This window comes from Leptonychotes weddellii, chromosome 12 (genome assembly GCF_054177405.1).
Source record: "Leptonychotes weddellii isolate Sample4059 chromosome 12, ASM5417740v2, whole genome shotgun sequence".
Classification (NCBI taxonomy): Eukaryota; Metazoa; Chordata; class Mammalia; order Carnivora; family Phocidae; genus Leptonychotes; species Leptonychotes weddellii.
The window spans coordinates 30,413,517-30,437,920 of NC_138380.1; the positions used below are offsets into that span (position 1 = coordinate 30,413,517).

The window sequence follows — 24,404 nt, forward strand, 5'->3', positions numbered from 1 at the left end:
TCTGCCTCTGTCATCACATGAAATTCTTCCCTCTGTGTCTGTCTTGTTGGTGTCTTTTTCCCTCTTTCTATAAGGAGTCCAGACGTATGGATCAAGGCCTCACCCTACTCCAGGATGACCTCATCTTAATGCGCAATTTAAGTACATCTGCAAAGACCCTATTTCCAAATTAGGTCATATCTATAAGTACCAGGGGTTAGGACTTCGACATTTTTTGGGGGGCAGGGAAGGACACAATTCAACTCACAACAAATAGAGAAAAGGAGAAATCACTAAAGTGACTAGGGAATGCATACAGAATATGAACCCAATAATTTTGTCATCATACGATATTCCCTTGTTTCCAGTTCCCTGTCTCCTAGTGAATTCCACTTTATTTTCCACATCTTCATAGACTAGCTACTTAAAAATGTGCTGTAGAACTTCATGGGTGCTAAAAATAAATCTCACTAATTCTTGGTGTCCAAATCTATTATTTCCCATTTTTATTAAGTTGTTCATACCATTAACTCAGGTTCCTCAAGTACTTTTTTTGTTTCCAAGCTCGCATAATTGCTCTGGACAATTTATTTAGATTGGTTTGCTGAGTCCTTATCACCTATACTCCTATATTGGGCTTCAATTTCATTTTAATGATTATTCTATATATTCTAGTTTAAAGCATAATGAGTTCTGCTTTTCCATGTGCATATCCATTGTTCCTGCGCTGTGATTTGTCATAAAAATCACTGGTCTTTTCCTACAACCTCCTTCCCTTTACAGTTCTTTTGCCTTCCCCTAAGGGTTGGCAGTTCAAAGTAGGGCTCAGCCAAATTCAATCAGTTAACCAACCACTTGATAATTATTGGATTCCTATTATGAGCAAGGGCTGTGTGAGATGGGGGGGTGGGTTCTCACAATGTAAGAAATAACACATAAGAAATCTTGCCCTTGAAGAGCTTGTATTCTAGTATGTGGAACACAACAGAGTAAGTAGGTAATTGCAATAGTATATGGTAACTGCTCTGAAAATGGTTGTGCAAAGATGTCCTTCTGCAAGAGGAATACCTTACCCACCTTTGAAATGATTGCTAGTGCCACACTTTTGTAATTAGCTATGTTTTTCCATATGTTGTTCCTTTATTATTCTATCTTAATATCTACTTTTTGAAGACACAATGCTCCTTTTATGGATCTGGTGTTGCCTTGGACGGGAGCTCCCTCATTCTGCAGCCAATGTATTTTTTTTTTGCCTTATAATAATGTTCAACATATTAATCAAATAAGAACAGTATTATTAAAGTTAATAACATTAACCTCTTCTTTTTTTTGCAGATTCGTATCAGTGATATAGTTCTCTAGAAAAAAATCAGAAAAGCAAAGGTTGGTATGCTATCTTACAAACGCTTAAACCAGAGTTTATCTAAGAGAGGTTATTTAAAGATATGTTAGAGCATTAATTCTAAATTCCCTGGGGCGCATTTGTTTAATCCAGACACTTCACATTATTACAATGTCTTCTGTGGTGGGAGATTTTATAGAGACTAGAAAGAAAAATATATTTTTCCAGATACATTGGACAGTAATATGGATGGCCATTAGCTACACATTCAGTTCCTCTAGCAGCTTCCTCGTTTTACTTTCATGGCTTTTTAAGAGGTTACTTCTAGGACAGCACTGCTCTTCAGTCTGCAATAGCTCAAGTTGGAAACCGAGCGGGGAAAATGCGGTATCCATTGTGGTCTGTTTTTCTCTGTGGCAGTTGTTCCTATTTTGTGTTTGTTTCTCTTTTAATGAGGATACAACTTTCATCTAGGGAGATGTATGGATCACTTGTTAATGCACTTAAATGCACTAAGGCACTCCATCAGTTGGAAATTGTGACTTGTAGCTGAATTATTTTTGCACAGCGAATGGTTTTCCTTTTGACAGATTTTAATATACTTGCACACTGAGAGCAAGAGTGGGTGAACAGAAAACAGACTGTTTTATTAACCCAGCAGTCACCTTTGAGGTTTGTACATGTCCACTTTTTTTCTTGCCTTTGTACATAATCCCAAGAGGCTGGTACCTGGCTTTGCTCAGAATAACAAAGTCAGGCACAAATCTCCAAACACAATTGTTAGCTGGATGCCAACTGTTTCTTCTCATCTTTTATTTTTTTTAGACTTGAGCATTAAGAATTGGATCTTTATGGGTGAACCATAACCATTAAAGGATGAGTTTGTTTTTCTATTTCACATGCTTCCCCTATCATTTACTAGATTTATCTCACAATATGTAATCTTCGGTGATAAAAGAAAATAATTTTTGCATGTTTTTTGCAGAGCTCCTTTTTTTCAAATCCATTAATAGTGAGAAGAAAAGAAGACACAAATATGTTACAAGCTCTAACCGGACTCCAGTTTCAACAGAAAGAACAGTTAGGAGAAAAGGAGAGGAGACTTCATCTCAGCCAGGAGGCCAGGGCCCAGCATACACAGTTCCACATGCAATTTTCATACAAACCAATGTTTCAGAGACTTTTCCCAGTAAGACCAGAAATTTCTTCAAGTCAATTACCATCCTTTTCTAAGGTATATATCTGTATATGTGTGTGTATAATATGTATAATATATATATATAGCCATAATTTCTAAGTAAATATCACCACTGAAATCCATACATTTTAATTTTACTCAAAAGTTGAAGAGCAAATAATAAAAATCCAGAGCCTTCTCCCAGCTCCCAGTAAGTGGCTCATTTAAAAGGATATAAGTATCAGAGCGACAAAACATCCAAAGTACACAGTTTTCTCTTCCATATCATCATCATTATCAACATCATCATCATGATAATAACACCAGGTGATATTTTGGAGACTTTTATACATTACAAAGGAGTTTCATATCATCTCATTTGACTATCCAAACCAGTCAGTGAGGTGTGCCTTATGAACAGAAAAATTATTAAGAGTGAAAAGCCTTTTAAAAGCATTCTGAGACTTCTAGAACACAAGTAAGTGGTGTGGTATATAGAAAGCGTGACGTCTTTGAGTTAGAATTCTGAGTCTGCATTGCTGATTCTATGATACTGGGCCTTTTAAAACATCGCTTTGTTGAATTGTTCAGTTTGAGAGATAATAATTATGCCAAAAGTGGTTATGGAGTTTGATTGAAGATTTCCTTTTGTAGAGGGTCCGTTTTGGTGTGTAAAGGTAGCGAATGTATTTTAGATGGGATTTTTGCAGGGGAGTAGGTTAGAGAACATAACTTTGAAGACCAGCACAATGAGTATATGATCCTAAGGCTAGGGACCTATTCAAGGGAACACACCTAGTAGATGACAGAGGCAAGATTAGAATCCATTTTTTTTCTGCCTCCCAGAGTACATCTAGAATTCAGTTTAATTTCAACACTGTATTTTGAGCCTTTGACCAAGTTCTTGATCTATAATTGTAAGATATAAATGTGAAAAAGACCTTACTATGAAGATTTTGTAATGTAGAAGGATAAATAAATACATTAAAAGAAAGACTGTACCATGCATGTGGTACATAGTAATTGTACAAGGGTTCGGTGATGTCATGGAAGGCTTTATTATTGTGAGGCATTTGAGTTGGCCCTAAAAGTATTGCTACATCCATTTTCAGGGAAGAGCTATATCAATCATATTTGCTTTAGCTTTCCTCTTAAGCCTATTCTTAAAAAGAAGACCATTCCATTAACCTCTTGTAAACTTTCAAGCACAATTGCTTATTTATTGTAAATTAAGCTTTCAAAAATCATTGCTCCTTAAGGTCATGTGTATCTTTTGTTTATAATTATTTCTGACTTTATTACATGTTTTTTAAGTCCTTCTAACTTTAATTACTAAAATGTTGTTTAGGCAGGAATGCTTTTTAAAAATGTTTTTAATCTTTAATTTTTTAAATTGAAATATAGTTGCCACACAGTGTTACATTAGTTTCAGGTGTAGGGCGTAGTGACTCAGCACGTCTGTATGTTACGCTGTGTTCCCCACAAGTGTAGCTGCCATCTGTCACCATTCAATGCTATTATCACATCATTGACTATATTCCCTCTGCTGTAACTTTTATCCCTGTGACTTATTCATTCCATAACTGGAAGCCTGTTATTTTCTACTTACCTTTACTCATTTTGCCCAAGCCCCCACCCCCACCCCTCTGTCTTCCTAAGTAGGCGTGCTTTTCATGGAAAAATCACCTAAGATTGAGTGCTATAACTTTTGTCTTCTTAGGGTCATCCTCCTCCTCCTCCTCACATCCTCATTATCAAAACAATAAAATTTTAGCACTTTTTAAGCAAGTGCTGTGGGAGAGCCATCATGCTGAGCAATTCGTGTACATTAGTCCTAATTTCTTAATAACTCAGTAGAGTAGTTGTAAGCCCCATTTTGCAGACACTGAGCTGAGGCTCAGAGATTTTAAGAAATTAGTTCAAAATTATACAATTAGCAAAAATGGCAATGTTGGCACTTAATATTTGTCTACCTAGTTGGAGTTTATCACTTTCTTACTAGGTTTATGAGTGAGAACTCAGATGATTTCCAGTAAGAATAGCCCATTTGGAAGCAGAGTGAGCCACCAAGACAATTTGTTGGTTTCTATTCCTAGGAAGGACAGCTGATACCAGGGGTGACTGGAACCAGGACTTCAAATATGTTAAGAATGTGTTTATCTCCCAACTGTGCTTTTCCCTGCATACTGTCTTTGTTCTCAGACCGGCTCCTCCTAGCAGCAAACCATGTAAGCTTCATTCCCTCCAGGCTCACATTCTTACAACTTGCCACCTAGGAAAATGCTGGCTTGTGTTTACCTAGGTCCAGTGTGAAAAATTTCAGATTAAGACTTGCCTGGGATCACAGTTCCATCCCTTGGTCTGGTCATTAAGGTGATGATGAGTGCTGTGCTCCGTTTTTACCGGTCAGGTGTTCACTTCTGCGACCGTAGGTACAGATGGATGCGATAGTGTGTTATTTGAATTGGGTGGGGGGTACTCTACAGACATGCCCTCCAGGAAACTATTAGGCAGTAGTCCCAATTTGTGGCTCTCAACACAGGCCATTATGATACCTGTTCTCATTGCCTTGGTTAATTTTCTACCAGTAACACCCCTAACTCATTAGATCTATTAAATTATATCTGCAGGGTGGAAAGGTTTTCTCTAATTTTACCCATTAAGCTAAAGTAATGCCAAGTTTGTTATGAACATTTTTTTAGGCGGGGAAGGGTAGTGGGAGAGGAAGTCTTTTTTTTTTTTTAAAGATTTTATTTATTTATTCATGAGAGACAGAGAGAGAGAGAGAGAGAGGCAGAGGGAGAAGCAGGCTCCCAAGGAGCAGGGAGCCCAATGTGGGACTCGATCCCAGGACCCTGGGATCATGACCTGAGCCGAAGGCAGACGCTTAACCATCTGAGCCACCCAGGTGCCCTGGGAGAGGAAGTCTTAAGCAGACTCCACTCTGAGAACGGAGCCCCACTTGAGGTTTAATCTCATAACCTCAAGATCTCCTCTGGAGCTGAAACCAAAAGTCAGAAGCTCAACTGATTGTGCCACCCAGGTGCCCCATTGTATTATGAAATTTCTTAACACATTGTAATATAAGTTTCAATAAATACTTATTAATTTATTTTGAAGAATGAAATTTGGCTGTTTTAGAGTATGTAAAATAGGCATCTTCTTTAAAATGGAACATTTCTTTCTGAGCACAATCATGTGCCACCCCTGTGTTAGAATGTTAATAAACAGACTCTACGTGGGAAGCTCTATCCTCTGGAAGTATCTAATTTCATTTTGTTGATAACATGTAGAGGGGATAAAAATTATGAGAAAAATGTAGTCTCTTTCTTTTCTATAATAATTTCACACTTTTCTTGAATTCCCCACTGCCCTTCCAATACTCATATCTTACCGGGGGATGGTAGGGGATAAGAGATGGGAAAGAGGAGATGGCTAATTGGGGAGAGGATAATGGGATAAAAATTTAACTTTCTAGTTAAATGTATTTCAAACCTTTCAGTTTAAAGTGTTTGCTTTCAGGTTAAATCTGTCTCTTTTTGGCAAACGCTGTCTGTCATGGGTATGAGGTAGAGCTTATGTGTCTATGTGTCCTCTGACCAGGCTTCCTGTTGGCTTCCACTGCTAGGTCTGTGGTGAACGGGATTCATGGCCTGTCCTCCTGGCTGAGGCAGCATCAATGGTCAATGCCGGTAGACCTTGAACCTCAACCACAGAGCCCAGGCTGGACCTCCTCATGCCACCCCTTAACCACTGGAGGCCTGAAGGATTATTTGTCAAGTCACCATTTCTGATATGCTGAGGTCACTCAACACTATCAGAGTTCTAAATGGAAAACATACCAAAGGCTCCTCTTGTTCATGTTCTGTCTTCTCCCTGCTGGGGTTTCTGTCCTTTTCCAAACTCCCCAGCGCATACACACTAATGAGTTTCCTCCAGAACAGGGAATTAGGACCCTCATGTCTGTCTTGTTGTTTCCCTTTGTCTTCTTTCTACAAATTTTTTTTCCCCCAGAGGAAACATATTACTTCTCCTTGGCCTGTTAGGAACTTTCTACATTTCCTTTTTCCAGTGTTGACATCCACCTTTTTCTCTAGGGCCATGAGCAAAGGGGCAGGGAGTTGGAATACAGAAAGGAAAATATACAAGAGGTGTGTATCAAGGATATTAATCCTAATATTGGGATAAAACTTACAGAACAAGAAAGGCAATTAAAAAAAAACCCAATCACAGAATCAACTGCTAAACATTCCATGCCTCCAATTTTCTAGTTGTACTTTGGATGTTCTAAATTTGTCAAGTAACCTGTAGAATTTGGTTATCTCCTCCAGATAAATCTCATTTCCATTTATGCTGAAAAACCTTTTGAAGTTATCTATTTCAAAGACTTTTTAACAACCCTTGCTTTAAAAAAAATTAAACTCAGACTTAAAAAAGAAATTATGTCAAGTGTCCTGTATATTACCACTTACATACTTTAAAAATCCCTCTGCCTCTAGTGTTGATAAAGGGAAAGTACAGAGACTATAGAGCTAAAAAACATAAAATGACAACTACACATTGCTATAAAAAGTTTTTTTTAATCATAATAAAGATTCCCCCCCCCAAAGTTCCATTTGTTCTAAATATGAGGAATGTGTGGTTCAGACATGAGCAAATGTAGCTGCTACTATCTGATACCAAGTGATGGATGAACTGAAATGGTAACAGCGGCTTAGGCTAAGTTCATCCAAGTTATGATCATCTTCATAATCAAGAAGCCTAAAGAAGTCACCTAATCCCCATTGTGTTTTCTGAATAATACATTATTCATTATTATACATCTGAGACTCGTAGCATCTAATACCCTGTGAAATAGCTTTATAGCCCAAGAGTTTACTAATGGAGGAAAATGGATCACTGAAGCCAAGGGGTACAAGAGTGGGACTTATCTGTTTCCTACAGTCTTCAAGTATAAGACAGTCTGGCACTGTGATTCATATTAATCAATACCTGCTTTTCAGGAGCTGTCTTGATTTTAGGTAATGAAGCAGAGAGAATTATACAACCTTTTGGGTAATATATTGTGGCATCCAAAGATGTTATAATATTAATGTTCTTCTTCACTATGAATGGCCTATAATTTTAGCATAATTTCCTTTTACTTATCTTGAAACATAGAAAACTGGTCACCTTTAACTTTATAATCTTCCTCCATAAACGTGAAGACTGTTGTTCATTTTCAGTTTTTCCTTGTATGTCTCTTTTTTTGAGGCTTTGATTAAATTATTTTGACTAACAGTCACCTCTTCAAATTTCTCATGGTTACTTGAAACTGCATCATGGGGAATGACCAAAAAGAAACTCATTAAAGTTTTAAAATAACACGTACTCAACATACAACTTTGTTTTTTGAATTTTTAGTAACAACACAACTATCTTCATTTTCAATTATTTTTAAAATATGTAAGTCCAGATATATACATACTAATTATTTCTATTAGCTTCCAATAGATGAATAATGATATCTGTCTGTGCTACCTGACCCTGTGGGTGAAATCTCAAACACAAATAACTGAGAAAAGCAGAAATAGTATATATTTCAACTCCAAATTACATTTTTAATAATAATCTATACCTATACAAGTGAAGAGATTCCGTTCAAGATTTAAGGAGGTGTCTTGGTGTTCTGTGAATTATTTTAGTTCCCTCGATTCAATGGTTCCCAATCTCTCTGGCTTTCCTTTCAACTTTCTCCTGTTTAGGTTGAAGGGATTGCCTGTCTACAACTTTTCTGAGACCTCTCCAGTCTGATTACACACTGTGTAAGCAGCAGTTTCGGCAGATCCTCTTTTCACTTGCTAGCGGAGAGAAAACTAGCTTTCCATTTTCCTATTCTTGTTTGGCTCCTAGTTACAACACTTTTCCTTTGTCCATCAGAGACCATCTATGCCCTTGGGGCTCCAGACATTCCCTCCTGCTTTCCTACACATGCTCCATCTTGTCACCCTCCCTTAAAATTGTTCCACCACATTCTAGGCACTTGTTCTCACCATATGCTGTTTTATTTTCTACACAGCTTTTCAAAGTATCTGAAAATAATTAATCATATCATTTTGGGGCTTTTGGCATTGTTTATATGTTTACTGATTGCTTGGCTTAACCATTGAAAATGTAAGCTGCATGGGAGAATGGATCTTGTCTATCTTGTAGATGTAGCTCTGGGGACTAGAATAGAGTAGGTACTTACAAAGTATTTGTTTAATAAAGGATTTTCCTTAAAACTCTGATTTGGGGATAATTTTTTTTTGAGGGGATGGCTTCTCACACTATCTGCAGGCAAATTAATACATTATCATGGCTTCAATAAATGTAAATGCCCTAACCTACGAGAGTTAGCACTGACCTCCTCTGAACTGACATCCAAATATCCAGCCTCTTCTACCTAGAGGCCTTTTCAAATTCAATACGGCCCAAACTAGATTAGTAATCTAGTGTCTCCTGGTGCCTTCTCAAATGAAACAAAACAGACACCCTGCTCGTTGTTCAGTGTTTTGTACTTCATAACCGGAATACTTATTTATGCATTTGCTCAAGCCTTAAAACTGGGCTCATCTTTTCATCTTCTCTCTGTTACTGTAAATTCTTTTTGACTCTCTCTCATACTCTTGAATCTGCCTCATAAATCATTCTCAAATCTACCCACTTTCCTCTCTACTGTTGCCATTACCCTAGTCAAGGTTATTATCATTTCTCATGTATTTAACTACAATGCTCCCTATTGATGTCCTTGCTTTCTGTCTGGTTCCCATCCAAACTTTTGCCACCATGTATCCCCAAGGATCTTTCACCAAGTAAATATGACTGTAGTATCCTTTTCCCAAATAAGCAAACTCACCAACAAAAGCTCTTCAGTGGCTTTCCATTCCCTTTCAGATAAAGTTCAACCTCCTCAAGTTGCTCAGAGCGGGGATGTATGCTTACTCCTCTTACCTTTCTTGCTTTGAGTACTCATAAGAGTGAATGAGTGATCTTTAGGCAATTTCCCCTACATTATATTTTTCTCAGCTGGACTATAGCTAGAAGCAAATTTGAGATTATATGCTCCAATAAGTACCCTGTATCCTGTTTTTCCATATTAACAATTGAGAATGGAATATTAAACTTTGAAAACAGAGGAATGTGGTAGGTTTAACATTTTATGATAAAAAATACATTTCTTAAGATTTAAAATACACAAAAAGGGTTACTAGCAGCAAAGCTTAGAATTTTCCTTAAGAATCATCTTTGGATCTACTCCAATGCATGAACAAATGTTCCGTTCAATCACAGTTTTCAGACATAGCTGAATGGCCAAATTATTTTGGTCTAGAAAATTTTCAAAGCACTTACTACTTGTGTCCAATTACAGCCATAGAAATGTATCAATAACACCCTCAAGCATTTTCTATTTCTGGGATATCATCTAATGTCTTTTAATAATTTACAATATATTCATTATTGTCCCCCATCTCCACCCCCAAGCTTTTTTCTGCAATCAATGCTATTTTAAAAGTAAAAATTCCTTCGCTGGTTCTTGTGAACAAAAACACTCCTCCTCTTTCTTCAGCCAATTATTTATGTAGTCAATCAGGTCTGCTATTGGGGCAAATAGTTTAAATATTTTAAGAAATTTAATCCTTGAATTGTGTAAAGTGTGAAAGGTACATATATGTTAAACTTACTTAAAATGGTTACTTTCTAATTCTACCTTCATCTTCTTTTCTTCCATTACAGTTGGAGCAGATTGCAATTGCCTCCTTTCACTGTTATTAACTTCTCCCCTTTTATCAGAAAAAGGATCTTGCTTTCTTTGATTCTCTTACTGATATTTTAAAAGAAATTTTTTCCCTCTCTTGCTGTCTCTCAGGCAAGTCCCATCTCAATTGTACTTTGTCATTCACTGTCAGTCTTTGTGTCTGTCCTCTTATCCCAGCCTACTTTTCTTCTTTTTCTTTTTTTTTGGGGGGTGGGGGGAGAGGTGGAAGTAGGAGGCATTGGTGTTGAGAGTCTCACATTCATTTCAGGCCTTAAGCAAAAATGAATTCATTTCAAATGGAAATCACATTTTACATAAAAAACGGTAAGGTTTCTTTGTTTTAATAAATTAGAGCCTTGTGTAACACATACTCATCTAAAGAAATTTTAGAATAGGACCTCCAAATAACTAATAATCGGAAAATTCTGATCTTGGGCCGTAGTCACTGAAGATAAGGAAAGACATCTGCTTCAGTACCCCATCTGGCTTTTACACAGGCATTTCAGACTCAGTATGCTCTTGCTCTTTCTTTTATCTATGCCCATCTGCTTGTATGGTGTGTTCCCACCCTAACATATTTTCAGACCCTTGCCATAGGGCAGAAGTGCCAAGCAATTATTTGTTGAGATAGATAGCCCACATAATACTGTAAGTGACATCTGTTCTGTAGGAAATCCTTCCCTTGTGGCTGCAGGGTCATATTGGCAGCTCATAGGAATATCAAAATTGACATACAGGAACAATTGAATGTTTCATCTTATCCTGAATTCTCACTCAGAGAGCATCCAATACCAGATGCTTTAGAGGGCCCTGTAACCCCCTGACTCTTTCTCTTGTTCTCTCTACACCTATGGTAATTGGCAATACTACACTATGGGGAAAATTTCTTCCTGACCCCAGCTGGTAACCAAATTATGCCCTAAAGCATGAAGATTGGCATATTTTAAGTTTATTGTAGCTAAGATGTTGAAAAAAAGCGATGTTTTTCATATTAATGTGCTTACCAGATTGTTTGACCTAAATAAATTGCTTGAATAGTAAATTCCACAAATTACTCCTAATAACTTATTATTTGGCAAAATTACAATGACAGATGAACATTTTAATCTTTTAAGAGTGCTGATCCCCATGTTTGGCAATTGTTTCTTCTTCTTTAAACTATTTCCAACAGATGATAAGAAAAATGGTTCACAGTCCATAATGGTTCAAGATTTGAATCTCTGAATATAAGTATTCGTTCTGAGTAAACTCTGAATTTGTTGATTTTTAGCCATTTGATATTAAAAAGGCAAGCAGAATTTAGAGCCAGAATCATTACTGGCAAATTAAAAATACAATACGCAAGGTAGGTTCTGAATAAATTCATACCTAATTCAGTTTCCCCAAACCATCTACATTGGTGGTGTTACCCTCTTTAGTGATCCTCAGAACACCATGAACAACCTCAGACTGGAAAAATTAGGATGGTATAATTGTGAAAGGTTTATAAAATTAGAATTAAAATTAAACTACTCAATTACATAATTGAATCAACAACCCATTTACTTAAGTTTATGTTTGAGTAAGATTTAAACACTTGGTATGAGTTGTATTTTGAAATACCTACTAACATGAGAATTAGTGACTTAAAACAACTTTTACCTCTTTATGATTCTCTAGGCTAGCAGTATGGACTGGGTTCATTTTAGCGGTTCTCTTATTTTTGCTGTTCCATTGGCATACTATCTGGGGATGGATGGTGTAACACAGCCTTACTCAAAAGTCTGGTTTTGGTACTGGCCGTCTGCTGGACCATTTATCTCTAGTAGGATAAGTTGGCTTCTTCCTATGTTGCAGAGTTCTAAAAGCAAGAAGAAAGGGACCAGCCTTAATGTAGAAATTATTTTATACTTCTGCTTGCATGCTGTCCCATTGGGCCAGACTCATGCTAAGCCCAGAGTCAATGTGGGAGCAGACTATAAAATAGAGCAGATACAGAAAGGTATGATTTTTGTGGGTGCTTTAACTGTAACAATCTATGACATCTTGTTGCTATATTGCGTGCAGGAACTTAACGGTACCGCCATTACTGCAATATTGTGCTAAATTCCGTAAATCTACAAGAGAAATGTGTAAATAAGGTAAAGATCAGTAAAACTAATTCCTCTTTTTATATATTTTAGATACAAGTCCTTTGTCAAGTATGTAGCTTGCAAATATTTTCTCCCAGCCTATAGTTTGTCTTTTTATCTTTTTAATAAGACCTTTCATTTTCATAAGAGCAAATATTTTTAATTTGGATAGCATCCAATTTATTAATTATTTCTTTTATGGGTTGTGTTTTCACGTCATGTTTAAGAACTCCGTTTATACATTGTTGTATATACTCTGTTTATTCAATTTGCTAATATGTTGTGGAAGATTTTTGCATTTAAGCCCATGAAAGATATTGGCCTGTAGTTTTCTTTTTTTCCTTTTTTGTATTGCTTTTGTGTGACTTTGATATTAGGATAACACTGACCTCATCAATGAGTTGGAAAATGTTAGTTCCTCTCCTATTTTCTGGAAAAGATTATGTAGGGTTGATGTCAGTTCTTATTTAATGTTTGGCAGATTCCATCATCGAAAACATCTGGGCCTAAGATTTCTTTTTTGTAAATTTTAAGTTACAAATTTAATTTAACAGTTATGGAGTGTTGAAATCCCAGTTAAAACTGTAGGTTTGTCTATGTTTCCTTTCAGTTCTATCAGTTCTTGTTTCATGTATTTTGATGCTCTGTTGCTTGGTGTATACACATGTGGGATCATTATGTCTTCTTGGTAGAGTAACCCTTTTATTATTATGTAATATTCTTCTTTGTTGCTGATAAATTTCTTCTCGGAAGTTTATTTTACATGATACTGAAAGAGCTTTTTTTTTTTTAATTAAGGTTTGCATGGTTTATCTTTTATAATCCTTTCAATCTGTTTATATCATTTTTTTGAAATAAAAAATGTTTCTTATGGACAACATATAATTTGATCATGTTTTTTATCCATCCTGTTTTTCTTTTAATTGATTTAGCTGAAACAGTTAAAATTAATGCAATTATTAGTAAGTTAGTAGATAAGTCTTGTATTTTATTTGTTTTCTATTTGTTTCCTCTGTTTCTTATTCATCTGTTTTCCTTTCCTTCCTTTGGATTACTGAAAGGTTTTTTTTTTAGAGTTCCATTTGACTTATTTACAATGTTTTTGAGTATATGTCAATATATCATTTTTAGTGATTGCTCTAGGTATTAGAGTATACATATATTTACTGTCACAATCTACATGTGTCAAAATCTGCTAGAATTGACATTTTTATTGCTTTGAGTGAAGTATGTACTTTATTCAAAGCAGCAACTTTACAACTGTAAAGTTGACTTCCATTTTGGTCCTTTTACCCTGCCAACTTTTAAAATATAATTTTCTTAATTTTTTTTCTACGTACTTTGAGCTCACATCAGATGGCATTATAATTTTTGCTTCAACTAACAAACATAATTTTAAAAACTCAAAAACTCATAAAACAATTAAAAAATGACCCAATTAAAAATTGGGCAAAAGATCTGAGCAGATACCTCACTAAAGAAGATATACAGATGTCAATTAAGTGTATGGAAAGATGTTCAATATCATATGTCAATGAAGGGGGGGAAATTGGAGGGGGAGACGAACCATGAGAGACTATGGACTCTGAGAAACAAACTGAGGGTTCTAGAGGGGAGGAGGGTGGGGGATGGGTTAGCCTAGTGATGGGTATTAAAGAGGGCACGTTCTGCATGGAGCACTGGGTGTTATATGCAAACAATGAATCTTGAAACACTACATCAAAAACCAATGATGTAATGTATGGTGATTAACATAACATAATAAAATAAAATTATTTATGTAGATCCAAGTTTCACCTATATCATTTTCATTCTCTCTAAAGAACTTTTTTTTAAGACTTTATTTATTTATTTGAGTGAGAGAAAGAGCACAAGCAGGGGGGAGGGGCAGAAGGAGAGGGAGAAGGAGACTCCCCGCTGAGCAGGAAGCCCAAGGGGCTAGATCCCAGGATCATGACCTGAGCCAAAGGTAGATGCTTAAATGACTGAGCCACCCAGGTACCCCAAGAAATTGTTTTAACAATCCTTTCAAGACAGGTCTGCTGGCAACAAATTCCCTTAATTTTTGCTTGTCTGAGAAAGTCTTTATTTCTCCTCACTTTTCAAGGGTAATTTTGCAGGGTTCTAGGTTGATGTTTGTTTGTTTGTTTGTTTTCTTCTCAACACTTTAAATATTTCATTCCACTCTCTTTTTGCTTGCATGTTTGCTTTTGCTCCTAGATAGATAAGGTTTTTTTTTGTTTGTTTTTTTCTCCCTCTGGCTTCTTTCAACATTTTTTCTTTATCTTGGATTTTTTTTAAGTTTGAATATAATATACCTAAGTGTAATCCTTTAAGCATTTTTCCTGCTTGGTGTTCTCTAAGCTTCCTGGATCTATGGTTTGATGTCTGACATTAATTTGGGGAAATTCTCAGTTACTATTGCTTCAAATATTTTTTCTGTTCCTCTCTCTCTTCCTTCTTCTTCTGATATTCCCATTATGTGTATGTTATACCTCACGTGGCTGTTCCACAGTTCTTGAATATTCTGTTCTGCTTTTTTCAGTCTTTTTTCTCTTTCCTTTTCAGCTTTGGAAGTTTCTATTGTCATATCATTAAACTCAGAATTTCTTTCCTCAGTCACATCCAGTCTACCAATGAGCCTATCAAAAACATTCTTCACTACTATTATAGTGTTTTGGGTCTCTAGCATTTCTTTTTAGTTCCATTTTAGGGTTTCCATCTCTCTGCTTATATTAGCCATCTGTTCTTGCATGTTGTACACTTTTTCTACTAAAGCCCTTAGCATATTAATCATAGGTTACATATTTTTAAAATTCCTGGTCTTATAGTTCCAACATCCTTGCCATATCTGACTCTGGTCTTATGCTTCAGTCTCCTCAAACTATGTTTTATTACCTTTTAGTAAGCCTTGTAATCTTTTTGTTGAAAAGTGGACATGATGTATTGGATGAAAGAATCTGCTATAAATAGGCCTTTAGTAATATAGTGGTTAAGTTGTAGGGGGAAGAGAAACATTCTATAATCCTGTGATTAGGTCCCAGTCTTTTGGTGAACCCATGCTTCTGGACTGTGAACTTCACACCTTCTCAACTCCCACTTCCACAAGATGTCTAGATGGGGCTGACACTGGGTATTTCCTTCTCCCAGGTAGGTTAGGACCTGGTAAAATAGTTTCTCCTGAGGGAGGGTCTTATTAAGAAAACAGTGCTCTGGTGTATTTCAAAACGGTTATTTTCCCCTACCTTTTGTCAGAAATAGAGGGGAATTTTTCTCTGATTATTCATTGTGAGAACCTGATAGAGCTCCTGGAGATAAAACTGATAAAAGTGGGAGGCCTCATATGTCTGGGTATTTCTAGATCTCTTAACTTTTAGTCTTGCCCTCACTGGGCCTCCAGCAATTTATCATTACAGTTTAGGTTTTCCTACCATGCTACTGGTTCCCAAGAAGTTTCCTGCTTTTGGATTTCTGCTTGGGTAAGTTGTGATTCTCTATACCTACTTGTCTGTCTCTCCAGTTTGGGAGGAGGCAATGGTTTGCCCCGTGACCTCACTATTCTGACAGATCTAAGAAGAGTCGTTGATTTTTCAGTTTGTTCAGTTTTTAATTTAGGTGTAGGTTGGGGTGGCTGTTTTTAAGCTCCCTACATTTTGGACCAGAAACCCGAAGTCACACACTTACTTTTGTTTTATTTTTGTAGTTGGTGTAGTAGCATGAGTGAAATGTTTTTCATTTTCAATAAAACAGCAACACTTCACTGAGAAAATAGATTTTAAGGTGAGCTAAAGCAACAAAGTTTTAAAAATTCAGTGGTTTTATGGCCAAATATTAGACTGCATTTTGAAAAGGTCAAACTCTAAAAGGAATATTAAGTAACCAACTCTGTATTATAAATTCTATAAATCTTGGATACCATTTTAATGATATCTTTGCAAGTGGGTATTATACCTGTTAATTAAAGTTGAAAAAATAACCAACATCCTCATTATTAGTATCTATAAGTAGCAATTCATCTGCTGGGTATCTCAGGCATATATATTTAAAGCACAATGTGCTACATAAAATCAGTGATAGTCAGTTTAATTAGCATCTGATGGGAGTTAGCAATTTAACTTCAATTTACAGCATAAAGGTTAGGTGTGGTGAGCTCATTCTGTAATCCTGGTGCTATTGTAATAATGAACGGTAAATTGACCACAGAATAAAAAAATAAGAGTAGAGAAAAACCATCCACAAGTTTGGTAATCTGTAAAGGTACTATATCCCAATAAAAAAACATACTCTTATTTTTAATTTTTAAGTACATTTGTCATTACATGGTAGTGCTTATGGGAAGCTAAATCCTGAAGTCTAGTCTAGACCTAGACATAATGAGAAAAAGTAATCACGTTAACAGCAGTTGGTCTTACCCATCTGACTTCAAACCAGTTCTGATTTTTATAAAACTTTTTAGGTTACCAGATGCTGGGGGCAAATTCTTTGTAGTGTTTATGATTTCACACTCAGGAATCAAGATTATTTATGTCCTTTTCTACCTTCTTAATGTATTTAAAACTACCTCACATATTACTTTGTTGGTTTTCAACCTGTCTATAGTGGTTTCTATATTTGTCCCTGATGCTTTTAAATTATTCTTGTGGTGTTTGTTTTTATAAACTCATCTCACTTTTATAATAAAGTCTATCAATTTGTACAGCCTGGGGAAAAATGAAAAACGAAACAAAACAACAGCAAAACGCTGTGTATAAAAGTTTTGCAAACTGCTTTTGAAAAGTTGGTATCTCAGGAAGACAAGAAAAGTGAAAAAACCCCCAAATTTCTGATATTGACTTTCTCTGGGCAGGGTTATATCTATACAAACTTTTAAAGCTTGCATTTCCTCTAAGGTATATCACCTGTGAATATATTTTCCTAACAATCCACTTAGATCTTTTTTCACTATCAGGGCATCAGAAATCAATGAACTCATATAGTTGGAAAAGAAGCAGGGATATTTCTATAAAAAGCATGAGATTATTTTAGCCATAAACAGATGTGACAAAAAGACTATGGGACATGAAGTTACAAAGAGAATATGCATTTGGTAAGAGCACAATGACAGAGCAATAAAATTAAGCAAAAAAAAAAAAAGAAGCAAAACAAAAGCAAATCCACTCTAAAACCACCTAACAGGGTAAGTCATTTATTATACTGTAAATTAGATAAATTTAATCTTCAGAATTGAAAACCTCAAATGGTGCATTTTTTATTTTTCTTCCTAAAACTCTTTCTGCCCATCTTGTTGCTTTGTGCCTTTATAATCTTTTCCTCACATGTGTGTCCCTGAGAAATTTTCTTTTGCTTTAAAACACAAAAATGATGGCCTTTTCTATGAACTGTACCTGTAGATTCTTCTTTTACTTTCCATTTTTCAAGCATATAATGCTATAGACAACACTGCAGAGTTCATGTGTCTTACCGTGGTTTCATGGATGTCACGTCTTGCCTCTTACTAGGAAACTTTCCCTTGAGGGCAAGGCCCAAGACTACTGCTTTCTTTGAAACTTCAAAGTATTCTGTCTGCTGAAGTGTTAACTCAATAGGTACTCAGTAAATGTTAATTGGTTGAATATAGAAGCCAATGAAAGGAATGCAAATTCTTTTACCTTTGTTAAGAATGGTTAATCTATTCTTTTTTAGGACTAGTTCAAATGGCTGTAAGTGCATTCGTTGGAGCTGTTTATTAATTTAACTTGTTCTTGTTGTTGTTGTAGAGCTTAAAGACATTGGCTGGTTTTCTGGTAATGATCATATTCACTTCTGTAGTATACTTTTCAGACACAAGATTAAACATCCAATCTAGCAATTAATCACTGACTCCCGAGGTGACCTACATTTTCTACATTAAAAAAAAAAGGGTAAGGGAGCAGTGGTGGCAATCTTATTTATTTGGTGGAGATTGTCCAACTTAAACAAATTAATTAAATTTATTAATGGGGTGGGTCTCTCCTTTAGCCATGGCCCTGATTTTAAGTCAGTGAGATGAATACTACCAAGGAAGAATGTATATTGAGGAAAACTTTAATTTATACACACACATATCAATCTTTCTTTTTAAACTTTGGGTTTTAAAACTTCACCAAAATGGGAAAAAAATCTTTAGTTGAAAAATAAAATGCTAAAATATTTGATTATGTTTATTTTGCTTCAGATAACATATTTATTTTAGAATTAATGGAATACATGAAAGATGTTATTTGCCAAGATTTTTGTCTATTTAAATCTGCAGTTCCAAGGCAGTGTTTTAATCCTATTAAAGCTAATTGAATGGAGTCTGCAGGCTTTGTCAGTTAGGTGAAGTTCAAGTTTAACTACTATTAAGGAAAGAAAAATATAAGAACCAAACAGTAACGCCTAACTTCTGCCATTTATTCTTTCCACTTGAACCTTAGGGCAATGTGAAAGAATGTTTTTTGAGTTCACAGGGCAATTCATTGGAGACATTGAGATGAGATCTGGTCTCTGAAAGGACAATTAGTAGGTTAAAAAAAAAAAAAGGGGCCCCTTTGTTTGGAAGTCCAAATTATGTCTTTATGGGGGATCTAGTAGCTCTATTGAAGATAAAGGACTGACAGTGTTTCCATTAAAACACCACTTTCCAGAGCAAACACTGTCAATGTAAAAATTTGCTCCAGGCTAAAGTTGGCCTCAAGATTCTAGCCTGGAAGGTATTTTGTTTTAGAAATTCATTTGGGCCAGTTTAGCTTAAAGGTTAAGGGAATGAATATATGTGTCCACTTGCTTTTTTTTTTTTTTTTTAGTGCAGTTATGAAATTCTTTTTTCAATTGTATTTGCAACTGGACAATTTTTTTCTCTATGCAACTAAAACAGGCACATGTTTATAAAAAGAGCAGTTTGGAATTTGGCACATTTTCAATTTTGGATGATTTTGTAAATTGGGTTAAGTGATTATAGTTCTTGTTTATTATTATTTCAAAATTTCATGTTGAAAATTTTTCTCCATTTAGAGTGCAACATAATTTTGATATCCACTGAAAGCCAAATATCTTTGTTTATGTAGGGTCTTGAGTCTGTGTTCTTATTCTCCCATAGAAAGATTTTATAACTAAAGAATGATGATTTTGTAATGGTAGTGACATTATAAATGTTCACGAATTGCTTATATTTGAAATCTCCTATTTGTGATGCCCTAACTGAGGGAAAAACAAACGGGGGAAAATACAATCTTAAATTTTTATGTGAAAGACAGGGCCAATAACTTATTTCGCCATTTACACAGTATTTGCTTTTATTTAGGATCTTACATTATTTAATAAGGTTTTCAACAATTGAAAGTTTTATATAGTCTAACCATGAGATTTCAGGGAAGAGATCACTCTTGATGCCAGTTTAGATCTCCAGAACAGCTTCTCCAACCTTTTAACATTGCACGATTCTATAGGTAAAATATTTTTGAGCACCTGCAAATTATGTATGTCTATTACATTTAGATATTGATACTCATGATATTACTAATACATTTTCTAGATAAAAAATAGTTTTATCTTTGAGAAAAAAGAATAAACAATTATAAAAGTCTAGTATTTCCTACTTTCACCCCAGTGGTGAGACCTCACTTTGAAGACCAACATCCTAGATATCAGCTGCCGGTCTGTGTGATGGTTTGACACATCTGGAAGAAGTCATGCTGGACTTCTGTGGTTAGGGACCTCTTCCCAAATTCTGATACCATAGGCCTCTGGACAGAAGAGAAGTTCCAGGGATACTGGCTAGGACAGAGCTTACCCTCTTTGTTTTAAAATCAGCTTCTTCATATTATCCTATTTGTGTGCATTTTTCTCCCATAGCTAATGGTTGACATCTACCTGTTCTCAAGGCTCAACTTCAATGATCCCTCTTCAGAGATCCTTCCCTTAGTCTCTTCCACCTCAGTGGGAATTGGTATCTTTTCTTCTAAATCATTATTCAAATTTAATTTTAAGAGTAGCTGTAGCTGCCTTTATCAGAGTTTAAAAATATATATTTATATTTTTTAATGCACTTATTTATGTTTTTTGAGCCTTATATATAAGGCTAATAATGTATTTCTTTCATTGTATCCCCATCAATGTCAGTGGCTGTAATTTGTGCATGATGGTCATTCAGTAAAGGCTTTTGGCTAACCTCTTGTTCAGACCACTATAAAACCTTTTAAATGGTCTCCTTGCTTAAGGGTCAACCCCTTCCCATAATCTTGCATATTCTAACACATTACATTCCTGAAGTAGAGCTCCACTTGTGTCATTCTTTCAGTAAAAAGCATTCATTAGCTACTTTTCCAATTAAGTGTATACTTTTCATCCTTGTATTCAAGGCCTTAAATAATCTGGCCCATTTCCACTTTTTCAATGTTAGTTCTTTGCTACTTTTTATGTACCATATTTTCAGTTCCAGGCATTATGCTTACTATTCATCAAATACGGTCCATGCTTCTCGTGGTAAATACTATGGAGTAATTATATGTCACAGGGTAGATACTGTTTCCACTTACTATAGATTTAAGCAAATACATGCCAAAGTCATAAAGAAATATCGATCTAGTGATAATGCACTGTGGTGAATTTATAGTTGGCTGAATATTTATACATGAAGAGATTTTTTTCAAAATATACAATGTTATATTACTTTCATGTATACAACATATTGATTCAACAGTCCTATACATTGCTCAGTTCTCACCATGATAAGTGTAGTCACCATACAGTGTTACTATATTATTGACTATATTTCCTATGCTGTACTTTTCATCTCTGTGACTTATTTATTTTATAACTAACTGGAAGTTTGCATCTTTTAATCCCCTTTATCTATTTCACCCATCCCCTTACTCATCTCCCCACTAGCAACCACCAGTTCTCTGTATTTAAGAGTCTGTTTGTTTTTTAATTTTTTTGTTTTGTTTTGTTTTTTAGATTCCACATATAAGTATACATAAAGAGATTAATAATAGAAGAGAATAAACAACTTTTTCAAATTTGTGCAATCATCAGGTGCAAGAACTGAGACTTAGACCCAAGATTATGTCCAAAGTCCTTGTACTTAATTAATAAATTTCCCTCTCTCTTTTCCCACCCCATCTCTGTTTCTCTGTCTTTGTTTCTGTGTATTTATGTGTATAATATTTATATAAATATAAATATATACTTCATATATATAGTTTGTGTGTGTATCTGTTATTAATATCTTCAGTGATGATGTTAAATGTATTTGTATTTCAGTTATCTGGAACAATTGGCTAAGATGAAAAGTAACAAATATAAATGATAAGCTCTTCCTTTATATTTAAAAAATCAACATCGTAAGTACAAAATTGTGTAGACATAGTTTAGCATTAGCTTATGTAAAAAAGGAAGGGTTTTAGTTGACCACAAAAAATAATGACCAAGATTTATTGAAACCTTCCTATGTACTAGGGACTTCTCTTAGATTTTCATATATATTGACTCAATATTTACAGTAACGGCAAAATACTGTTCTCATTTCCATTTTATATATAAAGAAACTGAGGAACACAAATGTTCATCATCCTGCCACATTCTTTGGTTTTCCAATTATTTCACAAATATTTAGCTGCATCTACCATGTGCTCAGTTTTGGAGGTGAGTAAGGCAGTTCTGTTGAAAGAGAGCCGTCAGTCTAATTGGAAACATGGAGGGAAAAAAAATACAGAATTACAGTACACTATGAAAAGTCCCATAATGGGTCAGCACACATTTCTACAGCAACACTAAGGGGGGAGGTGGGAGTGGTTAAGCCAATCTTTTGGAGCATTAGAGAAAGTTCCCCAAAGAAATTCATTCCTAGGTTAAGATCTGATGAATGAGAAACAGGTAGCCTGGATCAGTAAGGGGCCAGGAAATAGTGGTCCAAGCACAAGGAACGGCAGGTGCAAGAACTCTGAAATGTGAGAGATGGTGAAGAACTTGACAACAAAGTAATACAAAAAAGGATAAAGAAATATGTTACATATTTATCTCAGTAATTGGATTTAAGGGAATTGTGATAGCAAGTGTTTTCTGAAGGATTGTTATATGGAGAAAATAATCTTAGTCCACATTATTCCAGAAGGAAAAATGGCCTACAGAAACTAACATGTAGGAGTTAGAATGTGGTGATTTACAGTTTAAGATAAAAAATAAACACTTAATGTAGTAGATTGATCTGACAGCAGAATAGGTTTGAAATTCCTGTTACTGGAGGCATTTAATTACAGGTTGAAAGATCTTTTTTCATGAATACTGAAAGGCTCTTTTTCTTTCATTGGGAAGGAAGTTAAATTGTTCTCAAAGATACTTTCTACCTCACCTACCCCTGAAATCATAACTAGATTGTAAAGTGTGATGTTAAGAAAAGATGAACAATGGAATGTAGCATTCCAATTTGCTGAGTACAGAATTTGTAGAAAAGGAGATATATTTGATAATATTTGTATTTCAATTTGTGAGCAATCTTATAGTTCTTGAGTCAACACCCTATGTACTTTGGAAAAATAGTAAAGGAATATAAAATGTTGGTCTTTTATTATATACATTTTCAATTTATATATGGAAAGTCAGATAGATCTATCCCAGTCAATATTTCTTAGTATCCTAGACCTTCTATTTTGGTAGGTTACATATTTTGGAGAGCCCAAATATTAAATACAGCAATTTTTATTTTTTAATTTTCACCTGAAACACTTTCTTAAAAGATAAATAATTTTGTTGAATTTATGAAATGGTATAGTAAAATATTTAACACCATTTTAAATATCATTTATTCCAAATAAATATATTCTAAGCAGAGTTTCTTTGGAATAAAATTCTGGACCCAAGGTTGTGAATTGGTGGCATCTAGGCTTAGTTGGAAGTTTTTAACATTGGCTGAAATATCTTTTCTTCCTTGACCTCCATGGCCTTGTGGGTCATATACCAAAGAGTTTTGCCATAAAATTTCATGTAATGGTCCGAATAGTGGCAGATTAAGTCAGAGAGTGAATAAATTTACCAAAGGAAAATAGCTCATTTATTACTGTTGCTGCTCTAAGGATGTGACTTCGCTACTTTTGGCAGATTCATTTGGCATTTGGCAGATTCAGAACTATCTCACCTATAGATCCAGAAGGGAATATATTGGAAGAATAATCTTGTGAGACATGAGGAAACAACTGTGGGAGCAGAAATTATATAATTTTATAATTTCCATTTTGTTTTTATGCAAGCAGTTTACTAGTAGCACAAATAGGGGAGGGAAATTTAAAATCATGACTTGGCAGAACATTCTTTCTCTCTTTCCTGTTTAATGCCAAGTAACCATTCTTCTAGGATCTCATTCCTAAAAGTAAGATCTAACTTTCTCAAAGTATGGATATTGTCATTTTGCATTTGGTGCAAACAAACAATTCATTGGGAGAAATGCAGTGTCTTATAGCATTGCCATTTGGGAGACAGTGGGGGTGGTAATGGTAAAGAAATATTCAAGATTCTAAAAAATGAGTACAAGAACAATTGAATGGTAATTTGGAGTTGGCCCTTCTCTAATTCCCTGGTCCTTAATATGGTGTCATTATTTTAGGAAAGTGCCCATTATCTGATAGCCAGAAATAGAGACATAAATATTTAGTTTGAAAAAACTGGGCTGGGGGAATGAAGGGGATTGTAATAAAGCAAATAAGTCCTTTGAATTCTGGGGCAGGGGTTAACATCAATTCAGAGCACCCCTCTTTAAGTATGGAACTTTGAGTTAAGAGAGGAAAATCATTAGAATCCCACTACTTTTTAAAACTATCATTTACCTTTAATTTTTATTAAAGAAAATAGCTTAATATCTTAATAAATCATGTGTGAAAGAAGTTAAATTTAAAAGAGAAAAATTGGCATTCTAAAAATGAGGAATAGGCAAGCTACAGGCTCTGAAAGATGTATTTTTGCAGATGTTATGTAAGAGTCAATTAATTCATGGAACTATTTTTGCCATCCGAATGTTAATGTTAGAGC

At 35.1% G+C, this 24,404-nt stretch overlaps 1 protein-coding gene across 2 annotated transcripts in view; it reads left to right on the top strand.

Moving 5' to 3' along the window:
- The first annotated feature begins 2,075 nt into the window (after positions 1–2,075).
- Positions 2,076–24,404, top strand: part of TFEC (transcription factor EC) — a 117,094-nt gene continuing 94,765 nt past the window's right edge. For both annotated transcript variants that reach the window (XM_081800220.1, XM_081800221.1), the window contains exon 1: positions 2,076–2,555. In XM_081800220.1, the coding sequence (XP_081656346.1) occupies positions 2,358–2,555 (198 nt within the window). In that variant the 5' untranslated portion in view covers positions 2,076–2,357. The remainder of the gene's footprint in view (positions 2,556–24,404) is intronic.